The sequence below is a fragment of the Ovis aries genome, chromosome 14, assembly GCF_016772045.2.
Source record: "Ovis aries strain OAR_USU_Benz2616 breed Rambouillet chromosome 14, ARS-UI_Ramb_v3.0, whole genome shotgun sequence".
Lineage (NCBI taxonomy): Eukaryota > Metazoa > Chordata > Mammalia > Artiodactyla > Bovidae > Ovis > Ovis aries.
In genome coordinates, this window is record NC_056067.1 from 52,694,015 (window position 1) to 52,706,903 (window position 12,889).

The 12,889-nt window shown below is 55.3% G+C and overlaps 1 protein-coding gene across 2 annotated transcripts in view; it reads right to left on the reverse strand.

Moving 5' to 3' along the window:
- Window positions 1–10,669, reverse strand: part of EXOC3L2 (exocyst complex component 3 like 2) — a 36,673-nt gene extending 26,004 nt beyond the window's left edge. For both annotated transcript variants that reach the window (XM_060398714.1, XM_027978471.3), the window contains exons 1-4: window positions 10,597–10,669; window positions 5,971–6,509; window positions 2,521–3,154; window positions 832–943 (exon numbers count right to left, since the gene is read on the reverse strand). In XM_060398714.1, coding sequence (XP_060254697.1) covers window positions 832–943; window positions 2,521–3,154; window positions 5,971–6,493 — 1,269 coding nt within the window. In that variant the 5' untranslated portion in view covers window positions 6,494–6,509; window positions 10,597–10,669. The remainder of the gene's footprint in view (window positions 1–831; window positions 944–2,520; window positions 3,155–5,970; window positions 6,510–10,596) is intronic.
- Window positions 10,670–12,889: the final 2,220 nt, after the last annotated feature.

Sequence of the window (12,889 nt, forward strand, 5' to 3'; positions counted from 1 at the left end):
TGATTCTAAGACTCTGCTCTCAGCTTCCGCAAAATAGTTCGCTCAGGGTTTCCAAATTCTGTGAGTCAAGAATTCCAAGAATCTGAGGTTCTCAGGTTTACACATCTCTGATTCTCTAGTCCTGCCCTGTCTTCAGTTCAGTGAGTATGAGTATCTAGACTTGTTCGAGTCTAAATTTCAAAGCTTCAAGTTTAGAATTGAACTAATTAGAATCAGAATTGCAACTAGAATTAGAGTTGCAAAGATTCTGACTTCTGTGGCTGAGGCAGGACTGGCTTTTTAGACCAGAAACACAGCTGCGGCTGGAATGGGTGTTTACAGCAGGACCATTCTGCTTAGCAGTAACTATGCCAATCATTAAGCATGTTTATTTACTATCAGCCCTGCTTATATGCAAAGATGTTTTTAATATAAATTTATTTATTTTAATTGGAGGCTAATTACAATATTGTATTGGTTTTGCCATACATCAACATGAATCCTGCAAAGATGTTTCGATGCCCTCTTTCTGTGAGTCCTTGAGTCTGTGAGCTGAGGTCCTGTGACCAACTCTGTCTTGCTGTAAGATTTGAAGTGTCCGAATATATTGAACCTTTGCCGAGTGTTCCTATGCCCGGCTGGGTGCTTGAGATACACTGAACATGAGACAGAATGGATCAGTATGGGCTTACATTTCTCTCTTTTGGACAAAACTCAGAAGTCCATAAAGGGAAAAGGGAGATGGAAGCAGGGAAAGGGGGAGGGGAGAGGCCCCCCAAGCCCAGTGTAACCCCCACCCCCCTCTGCAGAGTGCCTCCCACTTCCAGATCACTAATGCCAAGTTCTGGGTACCTTCACGTCTGTGACACATTCATCCTCCAAGCCACGAAGGGTGCCGGGCGACAGAAGGGGCCCCAGCTCCCCGTTCTCCAGAGCAACCATGTCCACCAGACCCAGGACCTCTCTAGGAGTGGGGGAAAGAGGCAGGGGGTCTGTGAGAGCTGAGGCTGGACAACTGAACCCCTCCCCACACTCATTCCTTCACGCTCTCGCTCTCTGTGTTTGTGACCTGAGCCACTCCCTTCCTCCCTTGGGGCCAGCTTTGCTCATCCCTCAAAGGAAGTCTCTGGAATTGTTGCTCCCTTGGCTCCAGCTCTCTGAGTCAGCTCCCTGATGGATGGTGTCCGGGCAAGACTCGGAGGGATCAAGTCCAGACGTGAGGATCTGGCACGCAAGGTCTCACCCACCAGAGGTTCACAGGACAGAAGCTCCCTTCCACCTCCGCCCCTAGTCCCTGCAGCCTCGCCTCGCCTGGTAGGCCTCCAGCGTCAGCCGTCACCCTTGGCTTCTGCCCTTCTGCATGCCCCGGCCTGTACCATGCCATCGCTTTCACCACACTTCCCCACTAACCCCACCCCCCCACACACACACACCAGCCTTTGGCTCAGGGCATCCTCTCAGCCAGAAGCCCCATCTCCCTGAAAGTCAGACTCGACATCTCACATCCCAGGCTCCCTATTCTGCCTCCCCCTGTGACAGTCGGCATGTGAGCGTCATGAACAGATACTCCCAAATGGGATGTGGCTTGGGGGTAACTGTTGCCTTACTATTCTTCTGGTGTCAGCACCCTGATTTTGATGAGGAACCACCCACTCCCTCTCCTTCCAGTGTGTGGTTTGGGTGTGGCTGATCCCTTTTCCCTGGAGCCCCTAGTGACCCAGTTATTGCTAATAATGTTATTCCATCCTCCGGCCACAAGAATGGAATGTTTGAAGGTCCAAAGCCTCGATGGTTATAAAATTCTTGGACTGGAGTTGTCAATGGTACTCAGGTTCTAGATGCTAAGATTATAGAATTCAAGAGGCTAAAACTGTGAAGGATCAACAGTGTCAAAGTTCTAGGATCCAAAGAGGGGATAGGGAACTTCCGAGTGGTCTAGTGGTTAGGACTCTGAGCTTTCACTGCTGAGGGCGGGTTCAGTCCCTGGTCAGGGAATTACGATCCCACAAGCCTTACATGGCAGACCAGAAAAAAAAGCTAAGGTATAGGACTCAAAAGGCTCATCAGCGCCAAGGTTCTAGAATTGAAAATGTCATCAATTCTAAAGTTCTAAGATTGGAAGAGTCATCCGCACTAGTGCCCTAGGGTTGAAGGCGAGAGCGCTGTATGGGTTCTAGAATTCTAAGGTTCAACAGTGCCAAGATTTCAGCAGGACAAGGGTCACTGGTGCTAAGATTCTCGGATTAGAAGGGTGGGCGGTGCTAAAATTCTAAGAGTGCAAGTGTTGAGGATTCTAAGGTTCGTGTATGGTGCTACGATCAGAGGCTTCCTGTTGCTGAGTTCTAGCGTGGAAAGCGTGCTGAGCCATAAGACTCTTGAACTGTAGATGTCACCAGTGCCGAGTCTGGAAGGGTCAAAGACGTTCAAGTTCTAGGATTCGCAGTCCAGGGTCCTTAGGATCTGAGAAGGCCGGGACTGGACGGGGTGGAGGGAGGGGCGTTCTGCGGACTTCGGGCAGCTGGTCGCTGGCCCGCAGCTCACCTGGGGTACACCTGGTTGTGCCAGTGCAGCAGCGCGTAGCGGTCGGCCAGCGGCAGCCTCCGGCGGGCGGCGGCCCCGATCCACTCGGCCAGCGCGCCGTGGTAGCCGCGCAGGTAGATGCCGAAGGCGCCCAGGCCGGCTGGGTAGGAGGGCGCCAGGCGGCCCCGCACGACGCCCATGTCCTCCAGCAGCCGTCCCCGCAGCGCCTCCAGCTGCCCGGCCAGGCCCCCGGGCGCCCCGGGCGCCGCCGCCTCTAAGCGCTCCCGGGCCGCGCGCGCCACCGCCTCGGCCCAGCGGGCGCGCAGCTTGCGGGCAGCCTCGGGTCCCCGGCGCCCGTCGGCCGCCTCCTCCTGCACCAACACCTGGCCCAGCTGCGCCACGGCGCCCGCCCCGGAGCCCGCGCCCAGCCCGGGGCCCGCCAGCGTCTCGCGCACCAGCGCCCACATCTCGCGCTGCAGGGCCTCGTAGAGCAGAGCCACGTCCCGCGCCCGGCGGCCGCCGCCCGCGCCCTCGGCCTTGGGCGGCCCGGGCGCGCCGCCCCCCGACGACGCCAGCTCTTCGGCCTCTAGCTCCAAGATGTGCTCGTCGGCCCGCGCCAGCTCACGCTGCTGGATCAAGCTCAGGATCTCCAACACTGTGGGCGCAAAGTGGGCGATCAGGGGCTGGAAGACGGGGCGGAAGGGGGCGAAGAATGGGACAAGGTGGGAGGCGAGGGGGAGAAGGTTCGGGGTGGTGAGGGGGTGGGGGCAGAGGTGGAGGAGGAGGTCAAGGGAGGAAGATGAGGAGAATGGAGAGAATGAGGAGAGGGGTCAGGACTTGGGGAGGGGAGGATGGGGGACAGGGGATGAAGGAGGCAGAGAGAGAGTCAGGAAAAAGGAGACAGGAGAGGGTTGGGGAGGGAAGAAGGGGTTTGGTGATGGGAGAGGGAGTCTCGATATGGGAAGGAGGTCAAAAGACTAGAGGGTGTCTAATTAGGAGGAAGATAAGATGGGGGAGTCAGAGTAAGATGGGGGTAGGGGTTGAGGAAGAAGGAAAGGATTAGTGCTTGGGGAAGAGAGTATCAGGGGGTGGGTTAGGATGTGGGGAGGAGTTGGGGACCTGAGGGCGGATAGGATAGAAAACGTGCATCAAGATTTTTTTTAAAAGGCATCAGAGAAAGTGGAGAGGCTGAGGGAGGGCAGTCAGATCCAGGTGAGGGGAGAGATGGGGCCCTAGAGGTGGGAGGAGGATGTGAGGACCACAGGTAGGGCTTTTGGGGTGCAGACAACTGTGGGGGTGATCTGGTTCTCTGGTGATTTCACACTCCCCCAGGAGAGGGGGGTCCTCTGAGGGGCTGAGAGGCCTCTGAGTGAAGGCAGAAGCAGGGTCCCAGTGGCCCAGGGTTACCCCCAACACCTCCCCCCGCTCCCCTTCCTCCCTGGCAGAGAAACTGTTTCCTGGCCAGTGCTATTTCTGCCCATCCGTTTCCAGAAGGCGGGGGCTCCACTCACCCGCTTTGCCCCTCCCTGCAGTGCCCTCCCAGTCCCTAGGGCGCCAGGCTGAAATAGCCTCTGATGCAGGATGTGGAAGGCATCAGAGGATGGAGCCCTTGCTGGGGCAGCAAGGGCTGTCCGTGGGGGAGGCCAGGGGTGGGGGTCGGGGAATAGAGACAAGGCCTCAGGGTTGGGGCTGGAGATAAGGATCCGGTGAAGGTGGGGGTTGGGATGCGGGAGCTCAGGAGAGCTAGGGCGGTGCTGCAATCTGAAGAGGGAGGTGGGGAAGGAGTTGAGGATGGTGTCTGGGCTTGGGGTAAGGATGGGGCTAGGGATGAGTTGAGGCAATGGTGAGGATGGAAACAAGGAAGTGAGTTCAAAGAAGCCTGGAGGTGAACTGGGGTTCGGAATGCTGAGAGTTGAGGTTGGAGGCTGGAAGTGGGTGGTTAGGATTGGGACTGAGAGGATGAATTTGGGTTAAGGTTGAAAACGGGCTGGGAATGCGACTTCCTGAACCAGGAAGTTGGGGAGGTGAGTGGGGTTGAAGGGGGACACTGAGATAGACCTGGGGTTGGGGGGTGGGAGTGAGATGGAAGAGGGGAAAGAGTTGCACACAGGGACGGGATTGAGCGGTGGGCTAAGAGGCGAGGAACCGGCCGAGGCAAGGGACTGGACCTTGCCCGCTTGGCAGCTGTCATGGCGTTGGGCCTAGCTCTCAGGTTAAAGATGGCATCTGGAAAAAGGGATGGGTTGAGAATAAGCGTGTGGATGTGTCTCAGGGTGGAGATGGATGATGGGTTTGGAATAAGTGTGACTGGAAACCAGAAAGGCACCAAGGAAGACACTGGGGTTTGGGGTACAGCTGGGATTGAGGATACAGCTAAAGTGGTGTTGTGAGTTGAAATGTGTTTGTCCCCCCTCCAACCTCAAAAAAAAAAAAAGATATGTGAGCCCTAACCCTTAATACATCAGAATGGGATCTTATTTGGAAATAAGTCATTTGTAGAGGTCATCAAGTTAAAATGGGATAACAGGGTGGGCCCTGAACCTGTGTGACTGTCATCTTTGTAAGAAGGGACATTTGGACACCAAGACCGACAGGCACAGAGAAGATGAGGTGAAGACAGAGAAGGGCACAGGCGGATGGAAGGCGGGAGGGATGCAGCTAGCGGAGTGCTAGAAGGTGGCAGAGGCCAGGCAGGCCTCAGAGTGGGCGTGGCCCTGCCAACACCTCGATTTCAGACCTCTTCAACTGCAAGAGAATAAACGTCTGTGGTCTTCAGTCAGCCAGTCTGTGTACTAACAGAAAACTAACCTAGGTGGTGATGGGTTTGGGCGGATGTAGCCGGGAGATGGAGGGGGACATCAGGCATGGGGGTGAGCTTGAAGATGAAACTTGGGTATAAGTGTAAGTAGGGATGAAGCTGAAGGTGGAGCTGGGGCTGGGGGTTTAGGACTGGGGTGGAGTTAGGGTTGAGGTTCAGAGTGGGATGGAAGAAGAGAAGAGATTGATGATGGAGGAGGAGGTTGAGGTGGGGGTTGGAGTTTGGGGCCAGAATTAGGGCTAAGGATGGGAATAGGGTGGACTGTGGAGGTTAGGGCGGGGTTTAAGGTCAAGGTCAAATGTGGATGCTTTGAAAGGAGATGGGATTGAGGCTGAATTTGAGGGGAGTAAGGGAAAGAGGATTGATACTGGAGACAGGGAGGGCATTGGAGGAGATGAGACCAGAGTTGGTGATTTGATTGTTGTTGGACCACGGGGCAAGGTTGAAGGTGGCAGGTGGAGAAAGGGACAGATTGGGGCTGGGGGTGGAGATGGGGCTGAAGCTGGAGCTTGACAATGCAGATTAGGACCGCAGGAGGGACGGCTGGCCCTGTCCATGGAGGTGGGCGGATGGAAACTGGAGATGTGAATGGCAGTGATGTCACAGGTAGAGACACTGGTTCTCTCAGGTCTGAGCCAGGGCTCCCAACTCACCTGACAAAGGCTCTTTCACCTTTGGGGGCTCTGGGACCTTGGGCGGGGGCTCGGGAGCCGCCTCACCTGCGGGCACCACCCTCTCAGCCAGTGATGCCCGCAGGGGCTTGGGCCCACGCCCCAGTCTCAGGAAGGCCAGTTTCCGTGCAGCCTCTCCAGCCGCCTCCTCATCGCCCTGGGCTCGGCTCCCCTGAAGCCTGGCCAGGAGGCCGAAGTCTGCTGAGCTCCTGCGAATCCCTGGCAACAGCACCCGGCCCAGGAAAGAGCGAGGCTGCCCATCCCTGGGGCTGCCCGCCTGCCGGCCAGGGGTTTTACCCAGCCGGAAGGGGGACAGGCCTGCCAGCTTCTCCAGGGTGGCTCGACGACGACATGACGTTCCATTGGGCAGAGCCCCCAGCTCCGCAGCCTCCTCTTCTTCCAGTCCTGAGACTTCCTCAAAGGGGTTCCGAGAGGACCTCAGAGGCAGTGTCCCTGCCCGGGGCACCTTAGAGTCTGCCATCCCTAGACTCTTGAGGATGGGCATTTTGATCGGAGAGGGCCTGGGGGCGGGAGGGGTGGAAATGGCCCATCGGTATTGTTGGTGGTGGGTGACACTGACGACAGAGCCTTTGTGTCCCCAGCACTTTGAAGCATGTGTGCCAAGCACTGGGCTAAGCACTTACACACCCCCAGAATCTGCACAGCTTCCTGTGCTGAGCACTGTCACTATGCCCATTTTGCAGATGAGGAAACTGAGGCTCATAAGGGCCTAATGTCCCATGGTGATTCAGGGACAAAGCTGGGATCCAGACCCAGGCCTGTCTGATTCCAGATCCTGGGCTCTTTCCCTGGAGCAATGGAGTTCAGACCCTTCCCCTACCTCACTCCTGCCCTGGGACCCTCCTATTCCAGGAGAAAACAGGCTGAGAGGGGAAGGTCCCCTCCTACATGGGGACCCAGACCGCACCCCACCATCTACCCAGGCATCCTGTCCACACTCTCGGGCACCTTTGTCTCCTCCCCATCCAGTCAGTAGTCCTGTCACCTCTACCCCATTCATTCCTCCAGCAAACTCTTACTGGGAAAGATCCAGAACAAGCAAATCCATAGAGACAGAAAGATTAGTGGTTGCCAGTGACTGGGAGAAAGGGACTGGGGCCTGACCACTTAATGGGTACAGGGTTTCCTCTTAGAGGGATGGAGATGTTCTGGAATTTGTGGTGATGTTTGACCACCCTTGTGAATACATGAGATGCCACTGAACTATACACTTTAAAATGGCTAATATGGTAAATTTAATGTTGTACAGATTTTACCACACACACACACACACACACACACACACACTTATTAGGTATTTGTATCAGTCCAGCCCTGTGCAGGCACTGAGAACACAGCGGCGGCCAAGGCAGACCCAGTCTCTGCCCCTGTGGGGCTGGAAGCTTCCAGAGTCTGGCCCATTCCATCTCCTACATCCCTGTCTCCTCCCTCTTCATGGCTCCTACCCTAGTCCAAGCCCCCTCCTGCTTCTCTACTTCAGCCCCCTCCCTGATCTCCAGGCTCTAGGCCTCCAGTGCACCTTTGAGGACCTTGTTAGGGCTCGAACCCGCCCCTCCCCTTCTCTTAACCCTCCATGGCTCCCCAGTGCCCTCAGGACAAAATGCAGGCTGGCCAGCTGTATCCCTCATCAGCATGATCCCACATTTTCCTCCTTCTTCCTCCAGGCTCCTCTGGGCTTCAACATCTGCTTCTACATGGAACTCTGTTCTCCATAGTCCATTCAGGCTTTGAGACCCAGCTCAGATGTTGCCGCCTCCAGGAAGCTCTCCAGGATACCCAGGCTGAATCAGGTGCTCCCCTCCTTGATATTCCCACTCTGGGTCATCGCTGTCTGGGGTTGGGTCTGTGAGCCCTGAGAGGGCTGAGTCAGGACTGTCTGGGTCACCACTGTGTCCTCAGCTCCCAGAGCAGACACTCTGGGAATGAATGGGGGCCAAACAGGAAACAAAGGAAGGGGGCAAGGACTTCATTTCTCGTGGGGGAGGAAGAATGATAAGTCAAGCTGGAGAGGTCAGCAAAAAGCAGGCTAGGCAGGGCCTCAAAAGTCATAAGGAAGGGCCTGAGCTTTCTCCCGAGGGCACCGAGGAGCCGTGAAGGGCTATTTTTCCTTTGTTTTAACTTTTGGCCATGTGTGGGACCTCAGTTCCCCAACCAAGGATTGAACCCACACCCCCTGCATTGGAAGGCAGAGTCTTAACCGCTGAACTGCTGGGGAAGTTCCGGAAGGGCACTTTTGAAAACAATGAAATAGTCCAAACAGTCAGAAAAGTATAAAAAAACAAATTTACTAAACACCCTTGTGCTTACGATCCTAGCTACATCTAACGCAAATATATGCTCTCTTGGGTTCAGTTTTTTGTTTTCCAAAGAAATAAGCATTGCAGAGCATTCCCTGGTGGTCCAGTGGTTAGGGGGCTTCCCAGGTGGCGCTAGTGGTAAAGAACCCGCTTGACAACGCAGGAGATGTGAGTGATGCAGGTTTGATCCCTGGGTCGGGAAGATCCCCCGAGGAGGGCATGGCAACCCACTCCAGTATTATGCCTGGAGAATCCCATGGACAGAGGAGCCTAACAGGCTACAGTCCATAGGGTCGCAAAGGGTTGGACACGACGGAAGTGCTTTAGCATATACCAGTGGTTAGGACTCTGCGCTTTCCCCGCCAAGGGCATAGGTTAGGCACAGGTCAGGGAACTAAGACTCAAGCGTTGCAAAGGCACTGAAGCCTCCCACACCCCTCCCTCATCCCGCCTGCTCTAGCCCTTTCCCAAGGAAAGCCATCCCTTTGCCTACCCAGACTAGTACCCAGAAATATCATATTGTTTTGCGTGGTTTCAAACTCTCTATAAACACTATCTTACTACATGTGTCCCTGCAACTTGCTTTCTTCTTTCCTCACATCTTACATGTGCGATTTGTCCACGCCTGTCTCTGTGGCTCTAATTAGTGCTGCCTACCGTATTCCACTGTGCAACTATGACAAAATGCGTGAAGTGTCAGAGGTTCCCACGTCCTCCTCTGGCCAGACACATGGTTGCTTTCAACCAGGACAGGGTCGGAGCAGGCTAGGGACAGGGTCTAGATGGGGCACTGGGTGTGGCGGGGCATGGGGGCACTGGGAGGAGGCCGATGCTGAAGGGGCCCTGAGTGGGCTGGGCTGTGGGCACAAGCCTCTCCTTTGCTGGTGGTGACCCCACTTCTTTCCTCCCTGACTTCAGCCTCCAGACCTTAGCTGTTGTCTCTCAAGCCTCCTGTTCCTCAAAACACCATCCTAGCCTCTCTGTAGTCTCCATGGTCCCCGATCCCCCCAAGAGGCAGTCACCATGGCAACCCTTGCCTGGAACCCCTGTGGCTATGAGCAATTGGTGCCAGCCCCTCCACACACACACACATACACACACGCACACACGCATGCACGCACCCCACATACTGATTCTCTTTCATCTTCCAAGCTGGGCTCCACAGGCCTCATCTCCAAAATGGCTCTGTCATTCCCTAGAACTGGCTCCATCATTCCTCCGCCGGCAAAAAACTCCCCCTCCCCCTCAAAACAGGGGCCTTTGATTTCCCTCCAGCAGAAGTCAACACCACTCAAACTAGATCTTTTTTCACCCAAACAAGATTTGACATTCCCACGCCAGCTTCCACATCCACCCCTAAACTGGGACCCCTCCCCGCCAAATCATTTCCAACATCCTCAGACCCGTCTGCAACATTTTCCCAAAACTGACCCCGACGTCTTTCCCCTTCCTGGCTCCAGCACCTACCTCTGCAACCTGACTCCAACATCCTGCCCCCTCCAGCCCCCTCCTCGGCCTCCGGGTGCCGGCCCCTGACTCACTTCCGAGGGATCCCTCAAGCCCCCCAGCCTTTGTGCCCCCCGCAGGATGTCTTGGCCACCAGAGCTTCCCTCTTTGGGCTCCTCCTCCTCTTCCTTGCTACCAGCCTTTCCCCAATGCCCCGAACCTTTTGCAGGCCGGCCGGCCTGTTTGCAGAAGTTATCACCTCCAGTCCCATGCCTGTGATCAGGGAACTGCCCTGACCAGCTGTGTCCTACACAACCCCAATCCAGACCCTGCCCGCAAACAACTCCGTCACCAGCCCGGCCTGTTCCAGGTTCACCTACATCTTCAATCCCAGCCTCATCCCGCCTCCTGCTCTATCTCCATCCCAACCCTGGTCACCGCTCCCATCTCTGGGATCCCACCTCTTGGGGACGGAGCAGACCGCCCATCCCCCTCTGGCCTCAGCCTTCCCACCTGAACTCAGAGCGCTTCCGACCCAATGACACCGACCCAATGACACCGTGTCTCTCCTCTCCCTTGGTGCTTCCAAGCTCTCCGTGGCTCCCTGGCAGCCTGGATCGGCAGAGTCCCCATGGCGTGCCCTGCACCCTCCTCCTCCTGCTCCCCCTCTCCTCCCCCTAGCCTCTTGCTGGCTGACACCCCACCACCACCACCAGGTCAGGCCCTAGAGTTTCTCTTTGCCCCCAGACTCTCCTGGCTTCAGGGGACACGCTCTCCCCAATTACGGTCCAGTGCCCGATTCAGAGGCGCGGGGCGCGTGACTCCCCTCCTCCTGCACACTCACCTCCTCCTCGGTGTCTCCTGTCCCGGCTGCTGTCCTGTGTTGAGGCTCCTTCAGCCAGCCAGAGCTTGGATCTGAGGAGGGGGGGTTAGAGGAGGTCAATTTCCTGTCAGGAAACCCCTCCCTCTCTGGGGCCAGGGGCGGGAAGGACTTGTTATCTGTCTGCCCTTTTAGGCCAGGCTGTGTTGGGCTGCGGTCAGGCCCCACATTCATCCACCCCGACCGGAACTGGCAACCCCCCCAGTCTGCTCTTCACACCTCCCAAGGTGACAACACCCTCCTGCGTACCCCCTCAGAGACACCCCATGCTGGCTGTGGGCCCCGAAGTTCTCTCCTGGGTTCCCCCGCTCTGGGGTAAAGACATGGAGGAAGGTTCTGCTGGGACCAGGGGCTGGTTGGAGGCCTCAGGGGGTGGCCCTAGGCAGGGCTTTGCTTCCGTGGTTCTCTCTGCCTAAAAGCCCCTGTCTCCAGGTCTCCATACGCCTGCCTTCTCATTATTACCCAGGTCTCAGCTCCAGCGTCCTTTCCTCCATGGAGAGGTTCCCGACCAGCAAAAGCACTTCTGCCCGTCCTATACGCTCCCCGCTCCCCAGAGACACTGCTCTGATTTTTCAGTTCCTTTAGAGCACTTTCTACAACCTGAAATGATCAAATCCCTCTTTCTCCCTGGTGGATTTTCTGACTGTCCCAATCAAACGTAAATTCAATGCAGATTTTGCTTACTGTGTTCATCGCGATAACTCTAAATACATGCCCGGCACATAGCAGGTGCTCAGTAAAGATCTGTTAACAGAATGCACCAGTGGGGATAGAGCAGTGCTAAGGATGGGAGGTTGTGGATGAAGACGGCAGATGGCTTGGGGCTAGAAATGGGTTGGGGGATAGATGGAGTGAGATGCAGGATTAGGGTTACTTTCAAGGCTGGGTTTTAGGCTTAGGTGGCCCTTTGGGTTCCCAGGCATAGTATCCCAGGTGTTTGGCCTGAGAGAATGATCACTTGCCTCAGCTCGATTGGGGTTGGGGTGAGGTAGGGTTGACATTAGGGGCAGGAGCTGGGCTCAGGGATCACTCCTTGTCCCCTAGCCCCAGTGGGGGCTGCTCTGTGGACATTAGGTTGGGATAAGTGCATCAGGGGTTAAGATTCCAAGGTCTGAAGGCCTCCACTCAAGGATTGGATTTGTCCGCAGAGGGCCCCGGGGGAGTGGCTGATTTGGTGGCCAAGAAGGCAGGGGGAGAAACAGGCTTTGTCCTCCCCAAGTCAGTGTGGACCCATGACAATGAGAAGGCAGGCCGGGCTGGAACCAAGCATCTGTTATGGGCCATGGACACTGTTGGATCTCTCCCTCTTTTTTAACTTAATTTTTTATTGAGCTATAATTCTTACGCCATAAAATTCACCCTTTTAAAGCGTATGTCAATGGTTTTCGGTATATTCACAAGGTTGTGGCAACCATCCCCACTATCTAATTCCAAAGCATTTTCACCAACCCAAAAAGAAATCCTTAAATCCTAAAACCTTTTCCAGTCGGTCCTTACTGTGCTCTCCCCCCAGTCTTTGGCAACCCTGAATCTACTTTCTGTCACTATAGATTTACCTGTTCAGAATATTTCACATCAATTTGTTGTTGTTTAGTTGTGAAGTTGTATCCAACTCTTTACAACCCCATGGACTGTAGCCCTCCAGGCTCCTCTATCCATGGAATTTCCCAGGCAAGAATACCAGAATGGGTTGCCATTTCCTTCTCCAGGAAATCTTCTCGACCCAGGGATCAAACCCTCATCTCCTGCATCGGCAGACAGATTCCTATACAACTGAGCCACCTGGAAAGCCCATTTCTTATAAATGGAATTATACAGTAAATGGTCTTTTGTATGCTTCTTTTGATGAGCATAACTTTTTAAGGTTATCCATGCCACAGCCTCCCCTCTTTAAGCCTCAGTTTCCCCATCTGGGAAATGAGGTGGGGACCATACTGGGAACTAAGGAGCCAGGGTGAGCCCTGAAGAGCGGTGGGCAACCTGTGTAGGGAGGCGATCTTCTGCCCTCATGTGGTGTTTTGGAGAACTGCAGCTGTCAGCGCTAGGGCTGGGAAGGGATTGGGCGGATTCAGCCTCTATCCCATTCCCAAGACCCCACCCCTCATCCCGCAGAAACCTTGGGATCCCAAAGCTTCCAGAACAACATTCTGTGCTCCTCCCTCTCTGCCTCCCACCATCCCTGAGACTCCTCAGGCTCCATTTGTTGAATAATAATATCACCCATTTAAGAAATTCTAATCTGTTCCCGCAAGAACTG